Source organism: Mesoplodon mirus, assembly GCF_964341445.2.
Source record: "Mesoplodon mirus genome assembly, chromosome: 9".
Taxonomy (NCBI): Eukaryota; Metazoa; Chordata; class Mammalia; order Artiodactyla; family Ziphiidae; genus Mesoplodon; species Mesoplodon mirus.
In genome coordinates, this window is record NC_138985.1 from 72,251,222 (window position 1) to 72,279,047 (window position 27,826).

Below are 27,826 nucleotides of genomic sequence, written 5' to 3' on the forward strand. Positions count from 1 at the left end.
GTGCGCGCGGGCCGGGCTGAGAGCCTGAGGGGCCGTCAGGAGGTGGGAGGGCAGGAGTGCAGCGGCGCGCCCCCGGGCAGTCGCTGCAGCCCGGGCGGCGGCGGCGGCGGCTGTGCAGCGGTGCGCAGCGGGAAGCGCAGCCACTCCTCTCTGCCTATCTCCGGCTGCTCCGATACCCCCTCCTCCCGGCCCCCTCTCTAGTATGGAGGAGCCGACGACTAAACCGCTGCAAGCAACTCCTTAAAAAAAAAAGCCGCATTGGAGGAGCCTGGCCGCAGGACCCCTCCTCCCTGGGTGCCCCTCACCCCTCGCCTCGCTCTCCCGCCTCCCCCTTCAGCCCCCCCACCCCCCCGCCCCAGGCTCCCGGGCGCCCGCCTCCCTCCTTAACGGACTGTCTCCCGACTCGCCGGCTGAGAGCCCTTTTTGACTGCGAGCGGCGGTAGTGGAGCATAGGCGGCGGCGCGGGACCTGCAGTCGCCCGGGATTCCCTCCAGGTGACGATGCTCTGGTTCTCCGGCGTCAGGGCTCTGGCTGAGCGTCCCTGCCGGCGCTCGCCCGGGATTACCTGCTGCGTCTTGCTGCTGCTCAATTGCTCGGGGGTCCCCATGTCTCTGGCTTCCTCCTTCTTGACAGGTAGGGGAGGGGGCGGGAGGGACCGACCCTCCCGGACGCTGGCTTGGTACCTGGGAGAGGAAGCGCTGGCTGGCCTCGGGGACGGGAGGGCGGGGAGCGAGCACCTAGGTGCCTGCCCCTCGCTGGCGGTGGGCAAGAAGCGAAGCCCGCGGGGTTAAGGGGTGGGAAGGCAGTGAGTAGGTTAAGGGGTGGAGGGCGAGGAGGCTGTTGACATCAATAGTATAGTGATAACGGAAATTCTTCTATTTGAATTTAAGAAGTTCCTTTATTTATTTTTAGTTTTCGTCAATCTTTATTTTGATCTTTTCTCCCGTATACAATTAAAGAAAAAAATTTTAACCGTTTTCCACCCATCGGCCTTTCTCACTCTATAGGGTTCCAATATAGCTTCTGTACAGGGAGTGCTTTTTAAAGCACCTTGAATTTAAAGAAACTATCATATTTTAAAAGGGTAATAATAGTAGGATATAATAATTATATGCTTTCAGGCAGGTGAAGACCTGAGCTGCTATTCTGAAGGGCATACTTTACTGACACCTGGGGCAGAAAAGAAAATATTGAGGCAATTTCTAAAAGAGAAAAGAAGGTTGTGTTTCAAAAAGTGATTTCAGCTCAAGACAATACGAGGCGGATTTATATAAAGGCCTGTTCACTGACACTGTCCTGAATTCTGTTCAAATTTAAAATGTGCCTTAATGGCCAATTTGAATTTTTTTTGCATGTGGGAGTGTGTGTTTACTTGAAATGCCTTCATGAAGGAGGGGTGTTATTAAGGATCCAGTGAAATACTTGGAATTGTGCTTAAACCATCGAAAGCAGAAAATCTATCTATATAGCACGGCCTTTAAAAAAACAAAACAAACCTGTTCTAATAAAACTATTTAAAATAGATTTTCTTTGGGGGGGACTTCTTTTGGGTGAGTTTGAGAATTTAAAACTCATTAGGAATTTCTGAAATTTGGATATAGTTGTTTCAAAAAGCATTAATGTAAAAATTCTATTTTTGTAACAATGGCACTAAGCTAAATTTAAATAACTTATTTTCCCCTTCAGGTTCTGTTGCAAAATGCGAAAATGAAGGTGAAGTTCTCCAGATTCCATTTATCACGGACAACCCTTGTATAATGTGTGTCTGCATGGTGAGTATGGAGATCAGGTAATGTGAAGTCAATTGCTCCCTCTGATAAGGTGAATCCATTAAATGTAATATGACCAAATCTTAAAAACTGGTTTTGGTCGTTACAAAACTTCAGATAGCTGGTGAATTGAATTCAGTTGAATTTCTGAGTATTATGGACTTTTGCAGTTTCCATTTCATCAGTCTGGGAATTCTTATCTTTGACCTCAGTTTACAGAAGTAAACTTAAGGTGGACTTGGTATGGCATGTCTCAGTGATAATTACCATTTACCCTTCTGTTCCCAGGAATGGTTATTGCCACCAAATCATAGGTGCCACCAAACTTTCTGCCTTGATTCTGTTGTCTGAGCTCAGTGTGAAAATGATAACATTTAGGTATAAAGGTCTGGGATAAGGTATATGACAAGGGGAAAAAGAGATGAGAGTCACAAAGCACAAACATGAGGACAAGATGTAATCTTGGGTTTCTTTGCCTCTTATATCCTAAGCTCTCAAAAACAGTCTTTGTAGTTCTGATTTGGAAGCATGAGTCAGAAAGGACTTTCTATCCTTAGAGGATGACACTTGGCTTTCAGCTGCTTAGTTAACACTGGCAGTGGCTAGTAGATAAAAAAAAATTTTGTTTCAATTTATTTTAACTTAATAGTTAATGATAAGGTCTAATAAGTAACCACACGGGGGAGATTAAGTTATACGAATAAGAATTTCTGAGCTGAAATAGAGACTTACAAAGAACAACATTTTTGCTTAAAAGTGTTTTACATGCCAATCAGTTTTGGCAAACCTTGATTAAAAACTACACATCACAAAACCCTGTTGGAAATACATTAAGGCAGTCAAATGCAAAGCCCCCAAGTGATAGATGACTGCTTGTTATCAGATCAACATGCTGTATGGAACCAGAGAAGGGATTCTTCTCTGTTTAGGTGAAAGCCAAGCCATCTGCGTTTAAACTACCCAAACTTTTTCATGACAAGAGATGAGGTCAATGTTGTGAAATGATAAATGGGTGAAGGTGAATGTCTGTATCAAATGATTATCAGGTTCTGAAGACTAAGGAAATCAACAGAAATAGAGGTAAAAATGCATTCCGTTCGCAGAGATAAGCATTACAATATTGTTACATTTGTAAAGTTTAAATATACAGTTTGGGTTTTGCAGACTGTTCCCAAATATATAAAAATTCTCCATACAGCATTTCCCCTTTTCCATACTCCTGCCCGGGGTGAAGTAGTGCCTTTCCCCGAAAGTACAGCCTTACTGCTAATAAAATAGATATTAGAATCTTGCTGTTTTGAAGGTAAAGAGTGAATCTGAAAAGATGCGTCAGTTCGAGTTCTGGAGTGATATTTATTCCAGAAATGCATTGATTAAGTTCAGACGGGTGGTAGTTTCATTTATATCTTCGAGTAACATTTGGAGGTATCTGCCTTCGTAAGAGCTGTCAGAAATCCTTTCTAAACATATAAAGTCTGGACTCTGGTACTCCAACTCACTTGCTATTCAGAGGATGCCTCAGAGCTCTCACTAGCTGAAAGCCTCAGTGATCTGTTGCCGTCACCTTTGCAGGGGTTTAGGATTATGGGGCCCAAGCTGTCATAGTTATTATTGCTTCCCAAACATTTGTAATACTTGATAAAATTGAGTAAGAATATATGGATGGCCGCTTCTTTATTTGTGTCTGCTGTTGTAAGTTTCTGAGGGACCCATTGCGGTATATGAATTTCAAATCACCTAGACTGCCATGAGTCTGGTTGACATTTTTTTGGGGGGGGTTGGAAGGTAGACTTATTTAGCAGATAGATAATGTCAGCAATAGCAACTAACATTTATGAAACACTATTTGCCCACACTTATTGAAGCCTGCATTGTTTCATTTAATCTTCACAAAAATCCTTTGAGGATTTTTATCCCTCTGTTTTACAGATGAGGAAACTGAGGCTAGGGGAGTTTAGTAGCCTGTGAAGGTCACATTTTTGTAAATAGTGGAGCTGGAACTCACTCTCACCTGCCTCTAGAGCACATGCATATAATCAAGTGAAACAGGCTGTTTTCTAAGTTAAAGATGTGAAAAAGCAAAGAAAAAAATAGAAAGTTTGTTGAGTTATTTGACTTTTTGGCATTGCTTGAGTTATTTTGATTTCTTCTTTTGAGTCTTTTAGGAGTTCGGTTAGCTAACATTTGTTAATCACATTATATGAAAGGAAAATCTCGTTATGATTTCAGCTGACCTGCAGGGAGCTTTAGTTGTGAGCTAGTTTTATGTATGTACATTAAGAGGGTATGTAATAGTCAAAACTGTACTTTGGATAAAGAAAATAGTCATATTTAGTTTGTGTTGGTCCAGCCTTTTGGCAGAAAGTTACCTAAAGTTGAGTATAAGCTCATATCTTGTTTCATAACATGTACTGAAAAAAAAAAAAAAGCTAACCTCAACGTATGCTTAAAAAAGACGTAAAATGTTACAGTTGGGAGGAAATAGGTGGCACAAAGTCCTGCATATAATTACAGTGTAAAAGCTTGAAAAACCCCACAAAATCAACTTGGCCTGATTTAAACTCTTAAGCTCCGAAATGTTTCAAACGTGGAATGAGCTTATTTCTGTGGGAATTTTGAGGATGACTGCGGATGCAGTGGCCACAGCAAGCAGAACTGAATAATTTTATTCTCACTTATCCTTGTCTGCCTGGACCCGAGCATTTTGCCAGCATCAGTCGTGGTCCAAGAATAACCTGTTTGTTAGCTGCTGATGGGTATCATTCTAAAGTGTGTGGGTTCAACTATTCAAGAGGGAAGGTGAGAAGTTAGGCCATTGTCCTGAAATCTAGGGAAGTGGGTAGACAGTTTGGATTAAAGATGCAAGTGTTTCATTGTTCAGTTAGAAAGCAAAACACAGCTTTTCCCCATCTTACAAAATGGTCTTTTGTGGGGCTGAGTTAGGAAGGCCCAGACTTATTGCTGTTTTGTATGATGTTTTCCCCCTTCTTGCTAGAATTATTTTTCCCGTAATGCCTAGGACAACACGTTGGTGCCTTCCATGAAGTACAGCTGATAGAAGCCAGCCTCTCTCCGCTAATGAATCTAAAGTGGTCCCCTGGATCTTTCGGGCATTCCCATATACATCCAGTGAACCTGGGGACGTGGTACCCCTGCTTCTCACCCCTTTTCCACCTAACCGTAGCATAGAAGGAAATGGCACAAGCCAATGAGTTCGGCCCAGTACTGGAAACCTGAGAAAACTTTGGAGGCTGGGACTCAGAAAACCAGAAGTCAGTCAGAGCTTAGTTTGGCATACATTTTGTTCAGCAAAAAACATTATTCTGAGGTTTAAATTTCCTCTTTTAAATCCAGGGGTGCAATTTAGAAATGGACCCTCTGCTCATAAAAAGCAACGTGAAATTTGGTGTTACAAGAAGCAGGGCTCCACCTATCTTGGAGCCAACCAAGTGGTGCAAACAGAGGGGGCTTTGTCTGCTGTCTTCCACTTTTTAATCACAAAAATCTTCTGTCACTAAACAAGCAGCTACCAGCATCTTTGATTCTGTCGGGTACCTTATCTCTATAAGAGCCTCATGTTTTTTATTGTTCAAATTAACTGGCTAGAGACTAGTTATCTATTATCTGAACAAGTGTTAGGCACGTGTTTGAGAATGAGGGAGATAGCGGTGCATCAGGATTCAATTCGTGTGTGTTTGTGTGTGTGTGTGTGTGTGTGTGAGAGAGAGAGAGAGAGAGAGAGAGAGAGAGAGAGGGAGAGAGAGAGAGAAAGAGGTGGAGAGAGGGAGAGCTAGGAGGGTGAAGGAGAGAGAGAGGGAGAGGAGATAAAAAGTAGTCCTTATGTGTTCAGAGAGATACACTTAGTACATGCACATATGCATAGGTTGCCACAATTTTTTGGAAATTGTTTTATATCATTTTTAGACTTTGGATTTTAGATGCTCACTAAGGAAATGATCAGGAGTTATTTATTTATTTATCTATCTATTTATTTATTTATTTATACTCTGTTTAGACAGTGTTGCGACCAATTGCCTTTCCATAGAATAAGGTACTCAATAGAACAGTTTGGGGGGAAAGGTAACTAATTTACAGCATTGTGCTGGCAAATTCACCAGTACCAGCTCATAGATAATTATTATTACCCATGCTTTCTTGAAGCTCAGAGAGGTGGAGCAAATGTCCTGAGGTTACATAGTTACTAAGAGACAGATCTGGGATGTGAAAACAGTGTTTTCTATGCTAAACCAACTTGCTTCTGTGGTCGTTTACTACTTACAGACGTCTACAGGTACTTCCGAGGGCTCAGAGAGTTATTTCAGCCTCTGCAGAGCTGAAATAGGCTCACTTTGGGGAGAGTTAGAGTGATCTTGGTCTTGTAACATGAACCAGGTCTGGACTTGGATGGCCCTTTCAGAGGAAGGCACAGTTCAGGCAGCTATTGGCTGGTTTCATATCATTTTGGCAAAGAGCCTTGGCCCTGGCATCAGACAAGCCTGGGTTCGGATCTTGGCTCTGCCACTTACTGATGGTGAACTCGGGAAAGTTACTTCACCTTTCCAAGTCTCCATTTCCTCATCTGGAGAGTGGGACGTCTATCACTACTGAGCTCATAGACTTGCTGTGAGAATCAAATGAGATACAGCGTTTAAGGCTTGGCCGAGAGCTTGGCATATAGTCAGAATGATGCATTATTGTTGTTGATGATATTGATGATGATGTTAAATTCTTATTTCCTCACATGGAATTAGATGCAAAGGTTCATCAGAAAAGGGAGAAAATGGAAGCTGATGGAGAAAAGACATAGGGATAATGATGCCAAGCCCACCCATAGTTATGAATGAACAGGGCTAAGTCAGTGACATTTTATGGGGATTTCTGTCCCTCTAGACTTGGACTGGGTCTATCTGAGTTGTTTCCTTATTGGTCCAGTGGTCTGTGAGCCCTGGTATAAGTTTTCCCCTTGCTCTCCATTAAACACTAAAAAAACTTTCCATGGAAGAGGGGCTTCGTTTTTCTGCAGAGTATTTATGTCTCTATGCCTGTGGGGTCACCTTCACTTGTACTTTTATTGGCAGAAGGGTAGCGTTGGGACTCAGAAGTGCTGTAATTCTGGAAAAACTGCCTAGTGGTCTGGCATCATGGGGATTTTCCTGGCCCACCTTGTGGAAGTCTCTCACCCCGTTCCAGACCTGGGTGGGTTTTTGCTGCCTCCTTACTTGTGGGCTCCCCTTCCCCATCCCTGTCCCATTTTAAACACGCTTTCTTTTCATTTCAAGGCACCGGCCTTTATAGTGCGCATCAGCTGTAAACTGTGTTTTAAGTGTGGGAGCCCTTCCCCAGATTGGGATTCAGATATAGTGAGGGCAGGAGAACAGGACATAATAGGAAAAGTCAGGCAAGGCAAAACGATGGAAAATAAAACCAATTAATACAAATTCATTGAATAAACAAAGGATACCAGTTTCTCACACCCTCTTCTGTAGCACTTCTGTCCAACTGATGGTCTATTGAATTCTTTGTGCTATAAAGAATACTAATAACATCACCTTTCATGGCCCCAGGAGGTCAAGTGTGCTTGTTGAACTTAGTTAAGATCAGCAAATGCGCTGGGTGTATATTTTAAGACCTCTTGATTCCCAGTTCTAATTCTATAAAACATCACTCGAAGCACTAGGAGTAACAGGTTATAAATTCAATAATATTATTCTTTCTTCCTTCTCTTCACACTTCATTCTCCCCTTCCATTTTTTGCCTTTTCTGCGTTTGAAGCATCCTGCTGGTTGGGCACCTTGGGGAGGCAAAGACCAGTAACACAGATTCTTGCCCACAACGGAAAAGAGGAGAAAGACACATACATAAATAAGTTTCATAGGAGTGCCAGAAAAACACTATGCTAGACTCAAACTCAAGTACTAAGGGAGCTGTAGATGAATTCTGATTGGATCATCTGGGACTTTGATGGGCGGAGCAAAGATAGTCTTGGCAAGGCGTGATTGGAGGAAAGGCACAGAGGAGTGTGTGCTTGGGAATTGTGGAGATGGCGGAGTCCAGTATGCCCAGTGTACCCAAAGTTCTGGTGGAAGCTGGAGTTAGAAGGCTTGGTGGGAGGCATAGAGGACTTTGAGTGCAATAATAAGGAGCTCAGTTCCACTCGTGGAACTGGGGGAGCCATTTGATATTTTGGCTCAGCCGCATGACACAATAAGATGTGTTTTATGCAAATGCCTCTAGAAGCTTTTGTGGGAGTTGTTTAGAGTGTGGAGGGGCCAGAGTTTGGACAACAGGCACTAGGGATGTGTTGTGGTCAGGTGAGGGCAAGCGGCCCGGAACAGGGATGGACAGTGAGAAAGAAGGTGTTGGGATAAACCAATATTGCTTATTCTTTTGAATTACTTTCACTGCCTTCTAGTTCTAGAATATTTGGATGAAAAGACTCCAAACAATGCCCAGAGAAACACAGTAATTAAAATGCAGTGGTCACTGCGGTGGGATGAGGTGCTACTGTGTCTCTGTAGCAGTCACGTTGCTAATCACGTGGTGTCTCTGGAGCAGCTCTGGGTGCTGTCACTTGAATAGAATTGTTTACTTCCAGGCCTCACTCTCAAAATTCCATTTTGGGTGCTAGCCCTCTCCTCTTACTCACAGTGATACCTTGCTCTGCGCTGTTGCATGACCCCTTCGGCAAATTATTCAGTCTGGTAGATGTATTCTCAGTGGTAGCACACAATTTATACAATTTATACAACAATCGAAATTGGACCCACCTTAAAAAAAGTGTACCCATGTGCTGGGACCCCTAGACTTGCAGAGGAGTTTTGGAGCCCAAGTTGATAGCACTTGGCAATAAAATAGATGGCACAGGTGAGAGATGGGGTGGATTGAAGGGAATTTTGGAAGTTCTAGCCAATGTTATAGACAATGTAGGAAGAGAAGAGGTCACAGATGTGGGTGGGGATAATGAGTTTAGAATTGATGACTGGGCTTCATAGACCTTTCAAGTAGGAAAACCCGGTAGGCTCTTCAAAATGTAGATCTTGATCTCACTAGAGAAATCAGGACTAGAAGACAGCAATTTGTTAACTGTCTGCATTGAAATAAATTTCAGAACTTTGGGAATAAATTATTTGTCTTAGGAAGGGGTCTATGTTGAGATTTCAAGAAATGAGCCTATAATAGTAACTAGAAGTGACTCAGGTATACACATATATACATTCTTCTTTTTATATTCTTTTCCATTATGGTTTATCACAGGATATTGAATATAGTTCCCTGTGCTATACATTAGGATTATCCATTCTAAATGTAATAGCTTGCATCTACCAACCCCAAACTCCCATAAAAGAAACAGTAACTAGAAGAAGGGCTATATTTAAAAGGGCTTATTTAAAAGAAGGTTAGAAAGGGAGAAGCCAATGACAGAGATTGAGAAATGGTTACAGAAGAAGGAGAACCAACAAAGCATAGGCCAAGGCAGAAGATGCCTGAAGAGGAGAAAGACCAGCGGTATTAGATATTACAGAGTTAGACTGAACCTTCTAGGAGAACGTCATAGAGGGAACTTTGTCATCATCTTCTCTAACTTTAAACAATCAATAACAGTCAGTGGTGCCCAGGTCCCTAGTACCTGCTGCACATTTTCCCATGGAATAGAATTGATCATAGATAGAATTTGGTGGAAACTCGTTTGAGAGAAATCCCAAACTAAGATTGCTGTAGGGATTTTGAAAATTTAGTGCAAAAATCACAAATTTTCCAAACTGTGATTTAAAAAGGTCTTAGCAAAAGTGAATAAATACCACATGACTTTTCAAAGGTCCCCAAACAAAACTAATTTCATGAATAAAAGTAATAGGCTTTTGCAAGTGTCTTTGGAATGTTTCTATAGTTAAGTGCAAAATGGACAAGGCTACATTGAGGCATTTTTTATTATGAATCAGAGCAACATTATCAAAGAACCTGACTAATATAAAATCTTACCATAGTAAACTTTCAGGTGTGCTCTATGAAGCTGTTAATGGCGCTTTAAAAAATATTATGATATAATTTAAGCCCTTAGTTAGATCTTCAGGAAAAATATTTTCTTTTTTCACTAAATTTTTTTTTTTTTTTGGCTGTGTTGGGTCTTCGTTTCTGTGTGAGGGCTTTCTCCAGCTGCCGCGAGTGGGGGCCACTCTTCATCGCGGTGCGTGGGCCTCTCACTGTCACGGCCTCTCCCGTTGCGGAGCACAGGCTCCAGACGCGGAGGCTCAGTAGTTGTGGCGCACGGGCTTAGTTGCTCCGCGGCATGTGGGATCTTCCCAGACCAGGGCTCGAACCCGTGTCCCCTGCATTGGCAGGCAGATTCTTAACCACTGCGCCACCAGGGAAGCCCTTCACTAAATTTTTGATGTCTGTTTTGTCATTGAAGTACAGCTGTGGAGTGGTGACCTTGGTGTCTGAAATTATGGGTTCAAGTCTCCCTAGGGCCGCCTTGTAGCTGTGCATCGCTCAGCAGCCACCTTGGTCTCTCTGAGCCTTAGTCGTGGGTACTGGGCAAGTCACAATGGTATGTGTGCCCTTCAGCTTCATTTCTAAAGAGGAATCATAATGCAGAACGCATCTGTTTGCTGTAGCCATTAACTGAGGTGATGTGTATGGATTAAATGTGCTGGTGTTTGTGAAAGACCTTTGTAAACAGTGTAAGTGGAATTATTATTATTATGGGCCAGAACTGGAATGGAAGGAAGTAAGGTGTATGCTATAAACCAGTTTTTAATATATACTTTAATGAGTATATTTTTTAGGAATGATAGTGTAGTGGTTCCCATGCCTCCTTTCATAGTTGTATGGCTCTGGGTGAGTTGCCTGATATTTCTGTATCTCGACATCTATATTTTCATCATAGGGCTTTTGTCAGAACTGTGAGTCAAAACATGTAAAATTCTTAAAACAGGGTCTGGTAGATGGGAAGCACTTCAGAAATGATAGCTACTGCCACTACCTAAATGCTATGCAATTGCTGCCTATCCTATACTTCTAAGAAGTGATTACATAGACTACTGCAAGACTTCTAAGAAAGGATTTAATGGACTACCGCTTTTATTTCAATTTATTGTCAATTCCTATGACATGTGTTTACTCTGGACTTCTGTCAGGGCAGACAATGGAAGTTCAGTAGAAGCGACTGCTATCTTTTCCATAAAAGACAGAAAACCCAGGAAGTATTTGGGGCTTAGCAAGATGGGCTGCTCCTCTATTTTTCATCTTCAAAAGTTCACCTGTTTGACTGGTGTCCATCTCCAGACAGCTAATCACAACGTTGCTTTCACAGTGAGGCCTTGCTGTCCTTTGGGGTATTTGCCATTGAACGAGGAAGTGGCAGGTCGGAGGCAGAAATGTAAAACTAATTACTGGTAGACCCACACAGACAGACATGTCAGAGTCCTCCCCATTTAATTTAATTTATTTATTTAGTTTTACTTTAAACATTTTTTTATTTTTATTTTTTTATTTTTTGGCGGTACGCGGGCCTCTCACTGTTGCGGCCTCCAGGCTCCAGACGCGCAGGCTCAGTGGCCACAGCCCACAGGCCCAGCCCCTCTGTGGCATGCGGGATCCTCCCGGACCAGGGCATGAACCCCTGTCCCCTGCATCGGCAGGCGGACTCTCAACCACTGCGCCACCAGGGAAGCCTTTTATTTTTTAATTTAATTTTACTTTTGGCCGTGAGGCACGCCTGGTGGGATCTTAGTTCCCTGACCAGGGATGGAACTCGCGCCTTTGGCAGCGAAAGCGTGGAGTCCTAACCACTGGACCTCCAGGGAATTCCCCTCTCCCTTTTAGAACGTGCAGGGTCCTGCCATCTGCCCAGCCACAGTCACTCTGTGGATACCCGTGGTGTATCGGGTGATCCCAGATTAACTGAGGTGACTGGATTTGGACGTATGGACCCTACGCATTCACAGAGCTTTGTGTGTTTGTTTTCTAGGAATCTGCTCCTTCTCTTTGATAGCATGTTCTGCGTTGTATGTAGTTAACTTGGGCAGTTTTATCTTATGAGATGAGGTCTTCAAGTGTAAGAGCCTTGTCCCCTCATCTCTGGAAGCCCCATAGCTTCAGTGAGAGGTCCACAACCTTGGGACTTGAGTGGGAGTCAGGCTGGAGTTTCCTGTTTATAATTTGGGTTGTTAACACTTGGGATCGCTCCCCCCCAGAATGGAACTCCAAGTTCCAAAACAGGATTCTCCCAGAGAGTTTGTCACAGAAGGTCAACCCCCTCTATAAAAGACATCTTAAATAATCATTACAAAAAACGTTTTTTTCCTTTGAAAGGAATGTACTCACATTTGAAAACTAGAATCATATAGACATGAAGACCTGCTTTTATTTGCACCAAAAGGAACATTCCCTCTTATAGAAATATCCTGCTGTCGAAAGCAGCCTTGTAGGCGACAATGCAGGAGGTGCCCAAGAGGGGAGGATCGGGGATTATCTCAGTTCTGCTTTCAAAAATCACAATGAAAAAATGCCTCGGATCCCTGTGGCTGCCATTCCCCATCATTTCCTCCCCCTTTCAGTGAGGCTAACTCCGAAACCTTGACATAAGCCTCAGTGTTTATATTAGGTTTTGGATGTTAGCTCTCTTGGCTTCTGGGAGCCGACTCTGTTGAAAGTTATGTTTTTCCTTTAAGGACAAAGGCCTTATTGTATGTACACGTTGTGCAGTGTAATGAGTTTTTTTGTTGCTTTTTCTTTCAAATGTTAGGTAATGGGTGGGACTAACCCAGATCTTTATAGACCCGAGGGTCTATAACCTGAATGGCAATTTGAAGGTTTCACACAGGTAACTCAACAAGAGAAAATGAGAGGGCGGGACAAGTGGCATCTTCCCTGACCAGAGCATGTCTCCCGAATGCCCTGCTTTGATGGAATAACCATAAAACGGCTCTGGGAGAGGATCTGCAACATGAGTCATGATACCCCAGGGACACTTCAAAGAGAATCACAGTGAGGGAGATAACAATCCTCACATTTTCACTCATAAAAGCATGCATTTCCAAAATAACTCTTGTATTCTTGGTCAACTAAATAGATTTTGGCCAGATGGTTTTTTCATGGCTGCAAAGGCTGTCAGGCGTAGGCTGAGCATCTTATTTGGAGATGCTGTGCAGTGGACTGTCTGCTTGTGCTTCTGGCCTCTGCAGCTGTGGGTGACCTCAGAAGACTATTTCCAGGAGAGATAGAGTTGGCCTTCAGAGAGGAGGCAGGAAAACTAGAAGGCCCGAAGCTGGTCTTACATTTATTTGGGCCTCATTGAGAGGCATTTTTAGCATCTTTATCTTAATTTTTTTCCCTCTCTCTCTGTAAAAAAAATTTCTGAGCCTATTCCCTTAGGTTCCTCTTGGGGGCAAATCTGCAGACTGCAACGTTAGCAATAAAGTTCCTTTAACCACTCACTGCTTTCCGTTTAGTGAGCAAAGTAATGACATGTGCATTCTTTTCCGTATTTATTCTTAGAACTTCTTATTTAAAAAATACTGGGGGATTCCTTTTCCATTTTATTTTCTAATTGAACAGAACCGTTTGAGCCAAGATAGGACGATTGCTCCCTCTGGGTTCAGAGGGCAGGGCTGCATCTGGCCAGTGGCCTGTGGAACTTGCCACTTCTGTCTCCAGGAGAGCCTTGCTGGGCTGTTTGACTGCCTCGTACTGACTCTGTACCCCTCAGAAATTCACAAATTCTAGAAGCTCTCACAGACTACTGGGTCTCTCCTCCTTCGTGGATTTATGGAGCAAAAGCAGTAGCATCATGACATTCACATACCAGTGTTTCTGGGTCTCAGGGGGATGCTATTTTCCTGGATGAGAAGACTAATCAGATATTCTTCCACTTGAGAGCTGCTATGCCATGTACCTGGGTTTATGCTCCTTGAGGGGCACAGGCCTATTAGAATTGAGATGCGGTGATTTCCTGTTTTTAAGCACATGTGAAACAGTGGTTCCAGGACCCAGTGGGACCCACCAGAGGTCAACTTGCCGTCTCATGAGCACAATAGGTGAGCACCCAGGCGGAAATTCGTTTCCCCTGAGAGGTGACTCAGCCTGAATTTGGGGAGTAGCTGGGTGGCAGGGAAGGGGACGTAAGTCTGCTTTTTCAGTGAGTGTCATCAGTTAGTTCCGGGGTGGCTTCTGTGGGAAGAACTGGCTTTTCTTTTTTACCTCTGGGATGTGCATGTACCAGACAACAGTGGCTTCCTTTCCCTTGTGATTGCCTGTGTGCATGTAGGGAACTAGTTGGGATTTATTAAAAAATATGATTTTTTTTTTCTGTTTCGTGTAAGCCGTACACCGGGCAAGGGCAAAGAGACATTTGCTTAAAGTATTTTACACACCAGTTGGCCAAGTTACAGAAATATAGAGCTCCCAGATTTGGCATTAGATTGAAGTATATGAAATTTTGGATATTTGGTGTTGACCTATTAAAACAGCAATTTCTTGTGGTACAACCTAAGATGTACTTTGAGCACCTGGAGAATTTTTCACTGGACATAGTTCTCCTCGCAGGTTGTTGCAATGTATCTTAATGAGGGGGCCTTTAAATTCAGGGTGAATTGATACTGGGTTCACAAACTAAAAATAAATTGTGGTGATATAGGAAAACATAACACCTCTTAATCTCTGAGCCCCCAGCTCTGAATTAGTGGGCTCCTGTACACATCCTCAGGACTCTCTGATGGTGGCGTGGGGAGGGGGAAGGGAGGGAAGTGGTATTCACCTTGGTCAGTGAGAGGGGGCACGTGGTGGGTGCCCTGCAGGAAACGTGGGAACCGAGTTGCAGGACCGACCGAAGTAGGAAAATGATTGATGGCTATTAAACTCAGCACATATGTAGTGAGCATTTATGTTAATAGTGGCCCGAGGCACTGTGAGATTAGAAAAAGCTCTTTTTTACATGAACAAAAAGAGATTAAATTATGTTCCAGGTAGTTTTGAAGTTATTGCTTTCGAGTTCTTTGAAAATTGATGAACTCGTGCAGGCCATAGATATTAACTCGTGGTTGGAGTATCTGATTAATCAGAACAAATTATTATTCCTTGACTGTGCTGGATGGCGTATGTGTATATACACACGTATATATGTGCATTGTATATGTAGGTACTTAATATGAAATTTGGATCATGGAGTTAGCTTGCAAATGACTTTGTCTCATTAGAGAGACTCAAATGGAAGTGTGAAAATGTGATTGAACCAGAGGTTGTGTACATGTTGGGGGAGACCCTTATAGTAGAGCTGTGAGCACTGGTGACAAGGGACACACAGTTGCGTTCCCATCACTGCCAGCCTCTCCGTCCTCCTCCCTCCTCACCCACCCTCTTCAGTCTGATGATGTGTCTTCTCTCACACAGTTGCAGGTCATTAACAAGTCAGTGGTAAGAATTCTCACACCAGCAGAGGTGACTCTTTTTTTTTTTTTTTTTTCTTTTTTGCGGTATGTGGGCCTCTCACTGTTGTGACCTCTCCCATTGCGGAGCACAGGCTCCGGACGCGCAGGCCCAGCGGCCATGGCTCACGGGCCCAGCCGCTCCACGGCGTGTGGGATCTTCCCGGACCAGGGTACGAACCCGTGTCCCCTGCACTGGCAGGCGGACTCTCAATCACTGTGCCACCAGGGAAGCCCGACTCTCTCTTTTTTTTTTAATGTGCACAGGAACCCCCAGGGAGCTTGTTAAAAATGCAGATTCTGAGGTTCTACTCCAGAGATTCTGATTCAGTAGATCTGGCAGAGACCTGAGAATCTCCATATTTAATAAACTCTTCCAGTGACTCCATGCAGGAGCCAGTACTTGAAAAACTCTTCCCAACTGAGGTTAGTGGAAAGAGAAGGATATGAATATAACCATAAATATAGATAAATTCCCCAATGAAGCAACTTGTTCACTAGTGGTCAGGTACATTTGAAATTCTGTTATTGGTACCAAACTTATCCATAAGTCAACTCTCATTTATGTAACACTATTTTTGTGGACCTTTCACGCAGTTATCTTGTACATTAGCTATCTTTATTGAAGTGCTACATTTTCTCTTTATGTCCTCTCCTCTATCAAGCCTCCCCTAGTCACTTGATCAGAATTAGTCACTTGTTTCTTAGAAGCCTCGTGTTGATTTCTCATATTATAACCCTTACTCCTGCCTACCCTGAAGTTTCATTAATTATTTACATGACTGTCTCCCTACTAGACTTTAGGCTTCTTCAGGGTAGAAATAGTGTCTGATTCTTCTCACCATCACTCAAAGCGTCTCGAAGAGTACCTCGCATGTGGTAAGTCTCAATAACTATTTTACAAATCAACACCATGTTCTTAAATTGGAGGTAGCCTGACCTTCACGGCTTCCTCAAAGCCGTGCTGTGAGGGAGAGAAGGCCTTCTCAAGAAACCTGTTTCATAGTTGAGATAATTAAGGCTCGGAAAAGCAAAGCAAGACAAAGCACACATGACTAATCAGTGAGAGTTGGGACTACAATTCAAGTACGGGAATGCTAACCCATCCTGGGTAGACTCCACTGAGATATCTCTCAGAGAATGTTTTCTGACTACAAGTGTTAAGAAAGCACCCCAGGGCTTCCCTGGTGGCGCTGTGGTTGAGAGTCCGCCTGCCGATGCAGGGGACACGGGTTCGTGCCCCGGTCCAGGAAGATCCCACATGCCGTGGAGCGGCTGGGCCCGTGAGCCGTGGCCGCTGAGCCTGCGCGTCCGGAGCCTGTGCTCCGTAATGGGAGAGGCCACAACAGTGAGAGGCCCGCATACCACACACACAAAAAAAGAAAGCACCCCAAGGGGGTGAGTGAGAGAGACCCAGCAAATAACTTCCCTGGGGATTATGTTTTTAACAGTCCTTGTGGTCCAGTGAAGTAGAGTCCTGACTGGCGCCTTTGGGTGGGACAGGCTGACCCTCTAGGTTGGTGCTAGCCTTTCCATGAGATGGATTCCCACAGGGATACACTCCGTTTCCCGTGGTCTTTCTGTGATGGACAGGAGCTGCAGGGTGAAGCTGATATAACGTATGTTTGTTGCTTCTCCAGCATGAGCCAACTAGATGTAGCAATTTGACAGAACAGCCAGGGTTTTATGACAGACTTCCTGGGATCCAGTAGCATCTGGAGGAGCCAGAGGCAAACGATGAAGAGCTGAGGGCCAGGTGAAGCTGGATTTAGAGATATGCCCCATCCCAACCCCTTTCGTTCCCAAACCTCTATAACAGAAGCTGTTTCCTTCTGCTGGCAACTTCCGCCCAGCAGGCCCCTTCCTCATCCAGAATGGACTCATTCTGGGAGGAAATGTTAGTTCTTTCTGTTCTCTTGATGCCCCCCCAATTTCTGCCCACATTTTCCTTTCCCTGATCAGGAGAGAATAAAGTCAAGCTGACAAGGTTCTGATTCATGTTGCCTTCACATAATTCTGGTCACGTTGCTAAACGATTTTCCATACTTTTAATGAGAATCCTTTTTTAAAAAAGTTCTTTTTGTTTTTAAATTAGCCTGGCATTCCATTGTTCCAGGGTTCCACCTTTATCATTTCCATCTTTATTATTTTTTACCATGTTATTTTCTTTCTCTGTTATTATCCCGGCGTTTCCATGATGTCACCACTCCCCAAGTTTTGTGTCTTGTTTTTCTCAGTTTCAGTTTTTAATTCTTGGTCCCAGCCTGATAATGAAATGCACAAACAATTACAGTGGGGTGGTGGTTCTTCCTACACACCCCATGTGGGCCAGACATTTGAGGGATGGACAGTCCAGTGAGGAGCTCTGTGGAGGCCAGAGGAGGACCGTTTGTGATAATGACCAAGCGGTGGAGAAAAGGATTGCTGGGAATAGTTAAAGCACTAGCTAGAGCAGTGCCAAGCACCCAGGTAGGGGGTTAGTAAATATTTTTCACTAATGATGGCGTGTAATGATGGCGTGCTGATAGCATTTAGCCTGGTGGAGAGAATGCCGGCAGTGGGGGGACTTTCACAGTCTTCAAGTACGTATTTATGGGAATAAATACGATGTTGAAAGGACAGACAGGAGTACAAACCCCAAATTTGCAACATAGCCCCAGTTCCAGCTTCTCTGCTGGCTGCTCACTGCCTCTTGCTCACTTTCAGAGTGAGCCCCAAGGTGGTTGTGGGGTCTTGGCTTCCCTGCTTCTTGGCCAGTGCCTGCCTGTGACCGCAGGCCTCTTCCCTAGATCTCTAAATCCTAGTTACCCTGCTGTAGATGAGCTCACACTCCTAGCTTTGAGCCATGTTTGTTAGGATCAGAAATTGAAAGCAGCGTCTTACTATGGACTCTGTTCATTCCAGGGTTTTGGCTTTAGATCTTAGTACAACTGAGAAGAAAACTTAAAATGAGGGATTTTCCTCTTGCTTTTCTTTTTTTACGCCTAGGGGTTTATTGTTCTCTCACTCCCACACCCGTCTTTAACACTCGCCTACCATTTGGTCACTGGTCTCTGGTAGGTCCAAGCTCCCTTAGGACACGGGTCCTAGAACTTTTCCTTGGCATTCTTAGATCTTCTAGGCAGTCAGCATTTTCCTAAACTTGAGTCTGTTCCCTTGGAGATGTAGCTTGGCAGGCATGGTGGTTATTAGCACTAGGGGTAAAGAGTGGCCAGCAGTAGCCAAGACAGCATCTCTTGTGAGCCTTAAATCGTGGACAGCGACAGCTGTCCCGAAGCATCTCGGTCTGTAGGTATCTGACACAGTGGCAGGTGCTGAGAGAAGGTGACCTCTGGTGGTCACTGGGTTAATGTAATAATCTCAACCAGCGATCGTGTACAGTTGTGGGCATTTGCGCCTGTGGGTGGGTGTGGGTGTGTATAAGGACTTACACGTATAGAGATCTCTCAGCATTTGAATGATGGGTTTATAAGAATTTTGTTTATTTGGCTACTCTTTCTTAGACCTTGTTATGCTGGGTCTTCCTTATCTTTTTGAACTTTAAATATTGGAGGGCCCCAGGATTCATTCGATCAAGACGTTTCTCTATTTACACTCCTTCCCTAGGTGATTTTTATACAGATTCATGGCTTAAAAAATACATATATGCTGAAAGTTCCCACATTTATGTTCCCAGTCCCCTTACCCTTCAAATGCAGACTTGTAAATTCAGATGTCTACTTGGCACCTCCAAACATCTCAAACTTAAAATGGCCCAGACAGAGATCTCGTTTTCCACCCCTCCTCCAAACCTCTTTCCCCCCAGCCAGCAATGTCAGCTGCACTGCTCCATTCTCTTAGGCCATCAGCCATGAGGTCCTGGATTCCTCTTTCTCTTACATCCTATATTCTATCTACTAGCAAATCTTGATGGCAAAACCTTGAAAATATATCTGGTAATATCTAACTATCTCCATGATCACTTTTGCCTCTGGACAATATATTATCAAGCAGTGGCCATTGAAAACTATACATCCCATTTTTTCACTTACTTACAAACATCCCGCAGTGGCTTCTCAGCTGACTTGGCGTACAGTCTGGAGTCTAACTCCAAGGCCCTGCCGGATCTGGCTTCTGATGCTGTCTCTGGCCCCACCCCCAAAGCATCTTCCCCTCCTGGTCTGCTACTCCTGCGTGATCCCAGCACCTTCTCAACAAGGGCGTCTGCCCTTTCCTGTCCCTGGAACACATTTGTTCAATATATTTACACATTCTCATTTCTTCACTCTGGCCTCTGAGGAAATGTTTCCTTATTAGAGGGCCTTTGTTCTGACCACTCTTCCCCCATAGTACACACCCTGTCACTCTGTTCCCTTGTCCTGCTTCCTGTTCTCAAAAGCCCTCATCAGTGGCCATTGGATCACGTGTGTCTTTGTTTCTTGAAGGCCTCCCTACTAGAATGTCAGCTCTGTGAGGATGTGGACTCTCCTGTTCACGCTGTATCCCAGGGCCTGGGACAGTGCTGGGTCCTTCCAGTGTGTACCTGTATCAGTTGGATGACTGAGTATACGCCATGTTTAATTTAATTTAATTTTAAGATTCAGTTTAATTGAATCAATTAGTTTTTAAGTAATTAATTCAATTAATTAATGGTGTGTAATTTTTTGACTCTATAATTTGAAGATCTAATACTCTTCCTCAAAAATAAATTATGATTTTTCCTTTCTACTCTAAACTCTGCTTTTTCTGTAATGAAGACTTGCCATTTTCATGGCTCACGTTACTTTGCCTATTAAGTCGGATGGTGGGGAAATTGTACAGATACACTGACAAAGATGAAAAGCTATCTCCAATGAACCAAATAAAATTGTAGTAAAGTATATAATAAGCAATAATAATTATAGAATAAAATGTGCCCTATGGAACACTGGTTTTAAAAGTAGATATTACTACTCACACTTGGTAGCATAATGATGATTGGTTTTGTAATGTAAATTAAAATTCAGTATGCTGGTATTTTACACTTTACCTAAAACATATTATGGAAGAAAGACTAGCAAAGTGTGTTAAATATTACAATTTCGTAGAGCAAGAAAAAAGTGGCACAAAGTCTTTCCCATGATATGCATAAGACAGGCTGCTCTACTGTAGGCAATGCCCAGTCATGTCGCTGCACTACCTTGGAGGGCACTAGGATGGCATCACTGAAGGAGATCCCTTTTGAGGGCTGTCAAATCCCAAGGGTCTAACATAGGTAGGTCAAATTCTGTCTCAGTGAGAGAACTGTATGACAGAACTTTTCTGAGGCTCATTCAGTGGCCCACCTAGTGTCTGAAGAACAAGAGGATTTGGATGATCTCTGGGAGTTTACGGCTGTGGAATTTGGTTGTAACAGACCTTCGCCTCCTCTGAACTCATGACTAGAATTGCATCCACTCATGTTGCAGCATGTGCGGTGCTTTTGCCGTGTTTATGCTCTGGCCCCTCTCCCTCTTGGACTGGAAGCTCTTCTAGGGCAGAGGATGGATCTGATTCATATGTTCTGTTCTCAGTAAAAACCTGGCACAGTGCCTGGCCCATGGCAGGGGCTCAACAATATTTGTTAAACAGATCCATGGATTTTTATTCAGACAGATTTGAATTTTGCGGTGCAAAGGTTTAACCTACAGAAAAATCCAAGTTCGTAGCCAAGATGTCACATTTTCTAAAGACCATTTGTGTTCTGTTGATATTTTTGTCTTATTTTAGATGTTAAAGCTTCGGAGAAGCTGTCCTATGATGAAACCCTTTAAAAAAAAAGCAATGATGAAGGGTAATAATCATGGCCAAGCATTTCTTTTTTAAAATGGGGCACATGTTGTGAATCCCTTTAGCAACAAGTTTATGTTAATGGTGTTTTATGGGTGACTGGTCATTTTCATTCCTTTATAACACCTTAATCAGAAAAGGATTATATGCAAAATTGGCATTTGTTGATTAATGAGTTTGAATGTAGAAGCTAGTGGATTAAAATTACATTCTAAACCTATGAAATAAATCTGTGGCTTCTCCAGTTCTCTCTAACATCTGCATGTGGCCCTTGGGGAAGGCTTGGTGAAGAGAACATGCTGTTAATGGCCCTGGTGAATGAGTCAGACCAACCCTAGCTCCTCACAGACTTGCCTTCTTATGGGGGATGCTGTCTGAGGCTGGCTTTTTCAGTTCTGTGAACTTCCATCTGGCCAGAGGACACCTGCCCCCTTGCTCCCCTGCCTGACATTCCTCAGGCTAAGCGGCCACTCTCTGCCGTCAGTACCAGTGTGAATACAGCCCAGGAGCAGGGATGTTTCCATCACCTGATGCATCAGACAGCCCTTACCGTTATCAGTAGGCAGGACGGCAGGAACCAGCCCTAAAGCCTGCCATCCCAGGGGTCCCTTTGAAAGCCTCTGTGATTGCTGGTGGTCGGGGTCAATTGTACAGATGTCTTTAAAAGTGTCTCACTAGTGACCAGAAAGTTACTTTGTCAAGATGACAGATGGGCTGCGAGCAGTTCCTCTGCCCTGCCTATTCCCTGTGATGTCAGCTCCATTCACTTGTCAAGATCAGGTATTTTTGTAGCTCCCAACAGCGTGCAGGCTTTCTGGGCAACCCGTGAAAATTTTTCTGTTCTCTTCTGTGCAAAATCTGCTCAGTGGCTTGCTGTTGACCCACAGGAATGAGGGGGCCTTTGAGGACCTGGTGAGTCCCACTCACAGTGGGTGGAAGGCGCAGGGGAGGAGACACCTACTGGCGAGAGGGCGACAGCCCTCCAAGGCTGGTCTTAAGAAGAAGTGGTTTGTCACCACCAATCACCCTGGCAGGACACAAATGGGATGTAAGACATTCAGTTTCCGTGTTTTGGATGTGTTCGCTCTTCATTGCCAGAGAGTCATCTGTGTGTACAGTTAAAAGGGTCCACTGAGTTCACAGCTTCTTTGGATAGCTGGGGAGCCCAGCTTGTTATATTGTGATGAGTCAGAAAAGGGACTGCCGAAATAACATCTCCAGGTAGCCTTCCTTAACACCATATCACGACCTTTCCTATGGAAGTGACTCCAATTTTATTGTTATTTTTAACTCCTTAACCCTCATTCCTTGCTTCCTCTGATGCCCCTGCCAACCTGGCCAGCAGCCTCTGTGCTGTCCCGGAGACTGGGAAGCCTGGCTGATGCGCTCTGATGATGCCCTCTGATGTCGATCCTGCTGGTGGTTGGGGTCAGACCCCCATCCTCTTCTTGCTAGTTCTAAAGAACTCACCAGAAAGGCATAAAAATATTCACAGATTTTCACCCCACCTCCCTTTTTTGTTTTCTTCTGGGGCAGAGGAAAAAGCTGATTCATTACTTGTCGTGTGCTGAAGGGTTCCCATAGTGTAAAATAATCAATGGTCTTGGGAGAGGTAGCCGGGCCACTTGCACACAAGGCTGTATTACTTTGCAGCCTGTGTTCCCCTTCACCCTGGGTTCATATCTTCTTCCCGTGCGGGAGGCTGTGGGTGTTTTCTCCGCAGCCCTGACTCCATGCCACATCCCAGCTGTGTGAGTCCCTTTTGATTGGGAGGAGAAAAGGGTAGACTCGGGAATGTGGATCACATGAAGGAAGGCTGCTGACATGCACTCCTCAGTTCACATACCTGGCTCCCGTCCCCTGGCAGAAGGGGACACAGTCTACCCTCTGATTTTCCAGCCTGCTTCTGGGAGCCTGAGTGGTGTCACAGAGCTGCATCTGCGACAGGATCCCCTGCACTCAGTCACTGGCTGCTCTGTGTTCAATCCATTCCAGTTACATTAATGTAGTGGTGCCAGCAGATCCCTTGCTTATATGATGTACGGTATAATAAAAACCAGGCAGTGCTTTCTTTGGGCTACTATTTTTATTTGGTGGTTATTTCTTTTGTGTTCTGCCTTCGCTAATGTTTTGGTTCTATTTCAAAATATGATTAAACAGAATGAGGAGCTGTTTGACACTCTGCCCTGTTTTAAATCAGAGCTGTACTGGAGTAGCCGGGACAGTCTAATGGCCTGTGTTCCTTTGTTCTGAGAGTTCCTTGAAAAGACCAAAGAAAAAAAGCCAGACCTAAATCTTTAAACGGCTTAGGACCCCCAAACAATCCCTCCAACAAACTAAAGCCTGTTAAAAAATAATTGAAATGTTAGGTAAGTTAAATATAAAAAAGGGCCTCCTTATTAATCCCCCGTTGCTTCTGCTGGCACGTGTCATATTTTCAAGGTACAGTATCAGGAGAACACTGTCATTTAATGACATATTAGGGCCATATATCATGAGAACATCGCCTTGGTAGAGGATACGGGTACTAAAAGACACGATTCTGGCCAGACAGAGCAACAGGGGGTCTTACTTCTTTTCTCCAACCCCTTGCACTACCCCCTGCCTTTTTCTTTAATCTCCCTCTGTGTTGCAGAGAAGTGAATTTCTTCATGGGATATGACTTGTTGCAAAATAATCGGGGGGCCCCAGTGGGCTTCATAAAGTCTTTTAAATGGCTGGGCTTCAAGAGCAGCTTTGTTCAGAGTTTGCACCATTAGCTGGGCCAGGGGAGGCCACGTTTGCCAGGGTCCAGGTCTCTGGGGTAAAGGCTCGCCGAGCCTAGACTGGGGGAAGAAAGAGTAACACTCCCAGATGGAGTGTGATGAATTGTGCGATGTTTTGCAAGATGCTTTCACATAAAGACTCCAAAAGTGTGGCTGTGGGATGCTGCCAGCCTCCTGGGAGAGTACCCCTTGCCCCCGCCCCGGCTCAATTCAAGAAGAAACCTGAGGACTTGGAGGCTTTTGGTCCAGGCTCTGGTCTGTCTGGCAAATGACAGGGCACTCAGAGAATGAGACTTGTTTTGAGTTTTTAAGTCAGAGACTTCATCTGTCTTTCCTCAAAGGCACTATTTTTACTCTTGTGTTCAAAATGAAATCACAAACTAAGGTTTATAATGGTCTGAAAATGGAGAGTGCTTAACAAAGGCAAACATTTAAATTTCTTGGCTGCAAGGAAGAGATGGCTCATCTTAGCCTCTAAACCAAGCAGTATGCCATAGTGATGAAATCACCTACTGTGATATCAGCGAGTCCTGGGTTTGAATCTCTGCCGTGGTGAAGCTGGGTAAGCCATTTAACCTCTCTGAGTCTCAGTTCTACCCATAAAATAGGGGTAAATCAGTGCGTTCCTCAGGTTTGTTGTGAGGGTTAAAAAGGACATAATACACAGAACGCGTTCAGCACAGTCTGGCAAATAATAGGTTTTCCATAAATGTCAGGTGCTGTTATTCTGAATAGTTCAGCAACCTGCCTGGAAAACTATTATTGCCACTTCATTGTTTGGTTAGAGGTGGATCAGCTCTGTGACTTTGGTTATTGAAGGGATTTGCAAAAGTGGTGGCGATTGGGGAAGTGGTTCAGAAAGATCTGGAAATGTTACTTTACGTTAAAAGCAAGGGCCACTGACCAAAGATATTTTAAAATAAACAGAAACGCAAGAGACTTCATTGCCGCAGACCTGTATTACAGGAAATGCTAAAGAAAGTTCTTTAAGCTGTAGGGAAATAATATGAGAGGGAAACTTGTATTTTACAGGAAGTAATGTAAAACATCAGAAATGGTAGATATCTGTATAAATAAAAAAGGCTATGTTTCCTCTCAATTTGATTAAAATACATGAGTCTTTACAGCAAATAATAAAGTAAAAGCAAGGGCCATTGACACTTCCCACCGCTACTGACCTCAGATGCCTCCCACCTCTTGTACTGACCTCACTCAGTTGGGGAAGAGAAGAGACCTCAGCTGGGAAATTTGGGTTATTTTCCCTATCAAATGCACTTTCTTCGCTTTAGAAATGGTTTTGTTAGTGTTTTTTCAACTTTCGTTGAGTTGAGAGACATGGCCCAGAGCCTCGTACTTGTACACTAAGGCTTCGGAGTGTCCCAAACTGCCTTTCCTTTTCTTTTTTTTTTTCCTCCCAGCTCTTTCTGTGCAGGAGTTATGGAGAAGTCAATTGTACTATCAGTAACAAAGAAGAAGCAAGTCAAAGCTTAATTAAACTAATAAATCATCAATCACACTTACTACTGCCATTGGCAACCACTGAGCTATCTCAGTCTCTCCCCACCCCCTCCCAGCCCCCCCCACAATGATTATTTTCTAAGAGATTAAGAACAGATTTTGTCCAGAGGAGACCAGCTGGAGCACGTACAAACTTGTGTTGTCTCCTTTCTGAGGCTCATGCTCCCTTGCAAAGGATTTCCCTGGACCACATGTTCCAGAGACGGAATCACTTTACTTTTTGGATTCTCAAAACCGGTGACATCAATGAAGCCTGCCCGCTCTGGATCTTTTCTTTCAGTTTTTGTCTACATCTCTGCATTCTAGAACTGTAACATTTTGCAGTTAGAGCTGTTTATTTGAGTTTGGGCCCATCCCTTCTGTGGCATCTTTCACAGGTTACCTTCTAACAGGGCAGGGGACATGGCGGGAGACCTCACATGTCCGCCCCAGGCGGCCTGTCTTTCCAGAAAATTTCCAGACTTGCTCAACTACATACTAATCTAGTCCTGAACTCTCAACGGTCATGTAGGAGCTAACCTAATTTTAATATGATGCACCCATAAATTTTAATGCTGTGTTTTAGCAACTAACCTCCCTGGCTATCCTCTTAATCCAGGTCTGGGGACCAGGTTCTCTTCCCAAGTTCATTGCTACCTAGCTCTGAGGGACCTGAGACATTTAACTTCATTGTGTGCCATTCCTCCGACTGCAAATCTTAGGAAACCTGTGAGGATTAATGAAATAATGTCTGCAGAGCTCTTTAGAAGAAAAGTGCTATGTAAACATGAAGTATTATTCTTCTGTTTATGAGACATTTTATAATATTGCCTAGGAGAAATTGTGACTGGTGTTTGAAAGTACCATAAAGTTCCTTTTTTGCCTCTTTTGGGGCTGGAATTGGGTTACAATGGAGCACTTCAAGGAAAAGTCGACCTCCTTGACTACATGTGTGGGGAGACCGGGAATTCCAAGGAGAATACATACGCTGATGTTGGATCACCTTCCTCCTTGGGAAACTTGACACAAAACATCTGTATTCCTAAAAACAAATTCCTCTGTGAGCAATTTTGAGACTCTCAAATAGTGAAACACTACCGTGTGGGCACTTCAAACAAATTCTGTAATAAAGAGAATTTGATTAAGGGTCTTCGTGTCCTATTTGCGCTCACTGACTGCGATAGCTTTTTTTTTTCTTTTTTTTTTTTTGCGGTATGTGGGCCTCTCACTGTTGTGGCCTCTCCCGTTGCAGAGCACAGGCTCTGGACACGCAGTCTCAGCGGCCATGGCTCACAGGCCCAGCCGCTCCGCGGCATGTGGGATCTTCCCAGACCGGGGCATGAACCCATGTCCCCTGCATCGGCAGGCGGACTCTCAACCACTGCGCCACCAGGGAAGCCCCCACAATAGCTTTTGGGTCAAGGTGGAATTCTTTTCTGTAGTTCTCACTTTGTGCCAGAAGTTACACTGCAGTGTTTGTGTGATCTGCTAACGTCTGATGTCTTGTCCCCTCTAAGCACGTGTACATTTCTAGACCATAGACAGGAAGCTTGCTGCGTGGTTTCTTTACTGTTCCCACAGCACTGGGTGCAACGGCACATGGGCCAAGCCTTCGGTTCAGCTGCTTTAGAACTTCCACTCCTTTACTTCTCTGAGTCACTGTGCTGGGTATCCATCCCCTGACAGTAGCTGATGACAGAGGGAATGCCTTATTCAAAATTAATATGGGTCCAAGCCCCATGGATATTTGCATTTTGATAGGGGAATCCATCTATAGGGCCCCTCCCTAAAAAAGACTACAGTGAGGAAATGACACAGGGGTGTGTGCATATATGCAGCAAAGCAGGGTAGTCTGCAGGGTTTTTAATTTAGGAAAGAGAGTCACTTCTACCTCTTTATCCTCTCTAATGATATCACCTGGCCCATGTGCTTTATTGACATATTCTGTTGTTCATTTGGGGCAGAAAAAAATATTACAACTTCACGGCCTTCTTGATTTTCTGAAAAAGGATTTGGCACTTAGAATTTGCAAGTTCGCCAAATGACCGCTATTTGCCTCCAAGGCAGGCTTTGCTTTCATAAAAGCCAAGGATGGAAGGAAAATAACACCATCTTCTAGAGGAAGAGACTCATGTGGTCTGCCACCTTCCTAATATGGCTAATCACATGGAGGATTAGCAGGCAAGGCACCAGGTATTTTCATTTTCCTTCTTATATCAAGAGATTTGTGTTGCTGTTTCATAGTCTAGAAATGCAGCATCTGCCAGCCGACGTTTCTCCCTGATCACTCTCATCATTATCAGCTGCTGTGTTGTCCTCTCCAGATTTTTAATTTTATTATTATATTTAAATATAAATGAAAGGTCAGGTAATACTTTCCATAGTCCATAATAGGATTGCGCCTGGAAGAATCTTAGAAAAAAAATATCTTCAAGACATTCGCTTGAAATAAAAGCATCTGAAAAACATTTTTTTTTCTCGTTGAGAAAAGCAAACAGGAAAATCTCACAATGGCGATTTGCTATCTTCTCTAACCAGCCCCCACCCCGCCAAATCAGCAAGAGATCATTTCCCTCCATGCCAG

The 27,826-nt window shown here is 43.9% G+C and overlaps 1 protein-coding gene across 2 annotated transcripts in view; it reads left to right on the top strand.

The window, feature by feature from the left end:
* Positions 1–380: 380 nt before the first annotated feature.
* The window catches only part of BMPER (BMP binding endothelial regulator), a 255,227-nt gene continuing 227,781 nt past the window's right edge, over positions 381–27,826 (top strand). For both annotated transcript variants that reach the window (XM_082632885.1, XM_082632886.1), the window contains exons 1-2: positions 381–633; positions 1,687–1,772. In XM_082632885.1, coding sequence (XP_082489011.1) covers positions 501–633; positions 1,687–1,772 — 219 coding nt within the window. In that variant the 5' untranslated portion in view covers positions 381–500. The remainder of the gene's footprint in view (positions 634–1,686; positions 1,773–27,826) is intronic.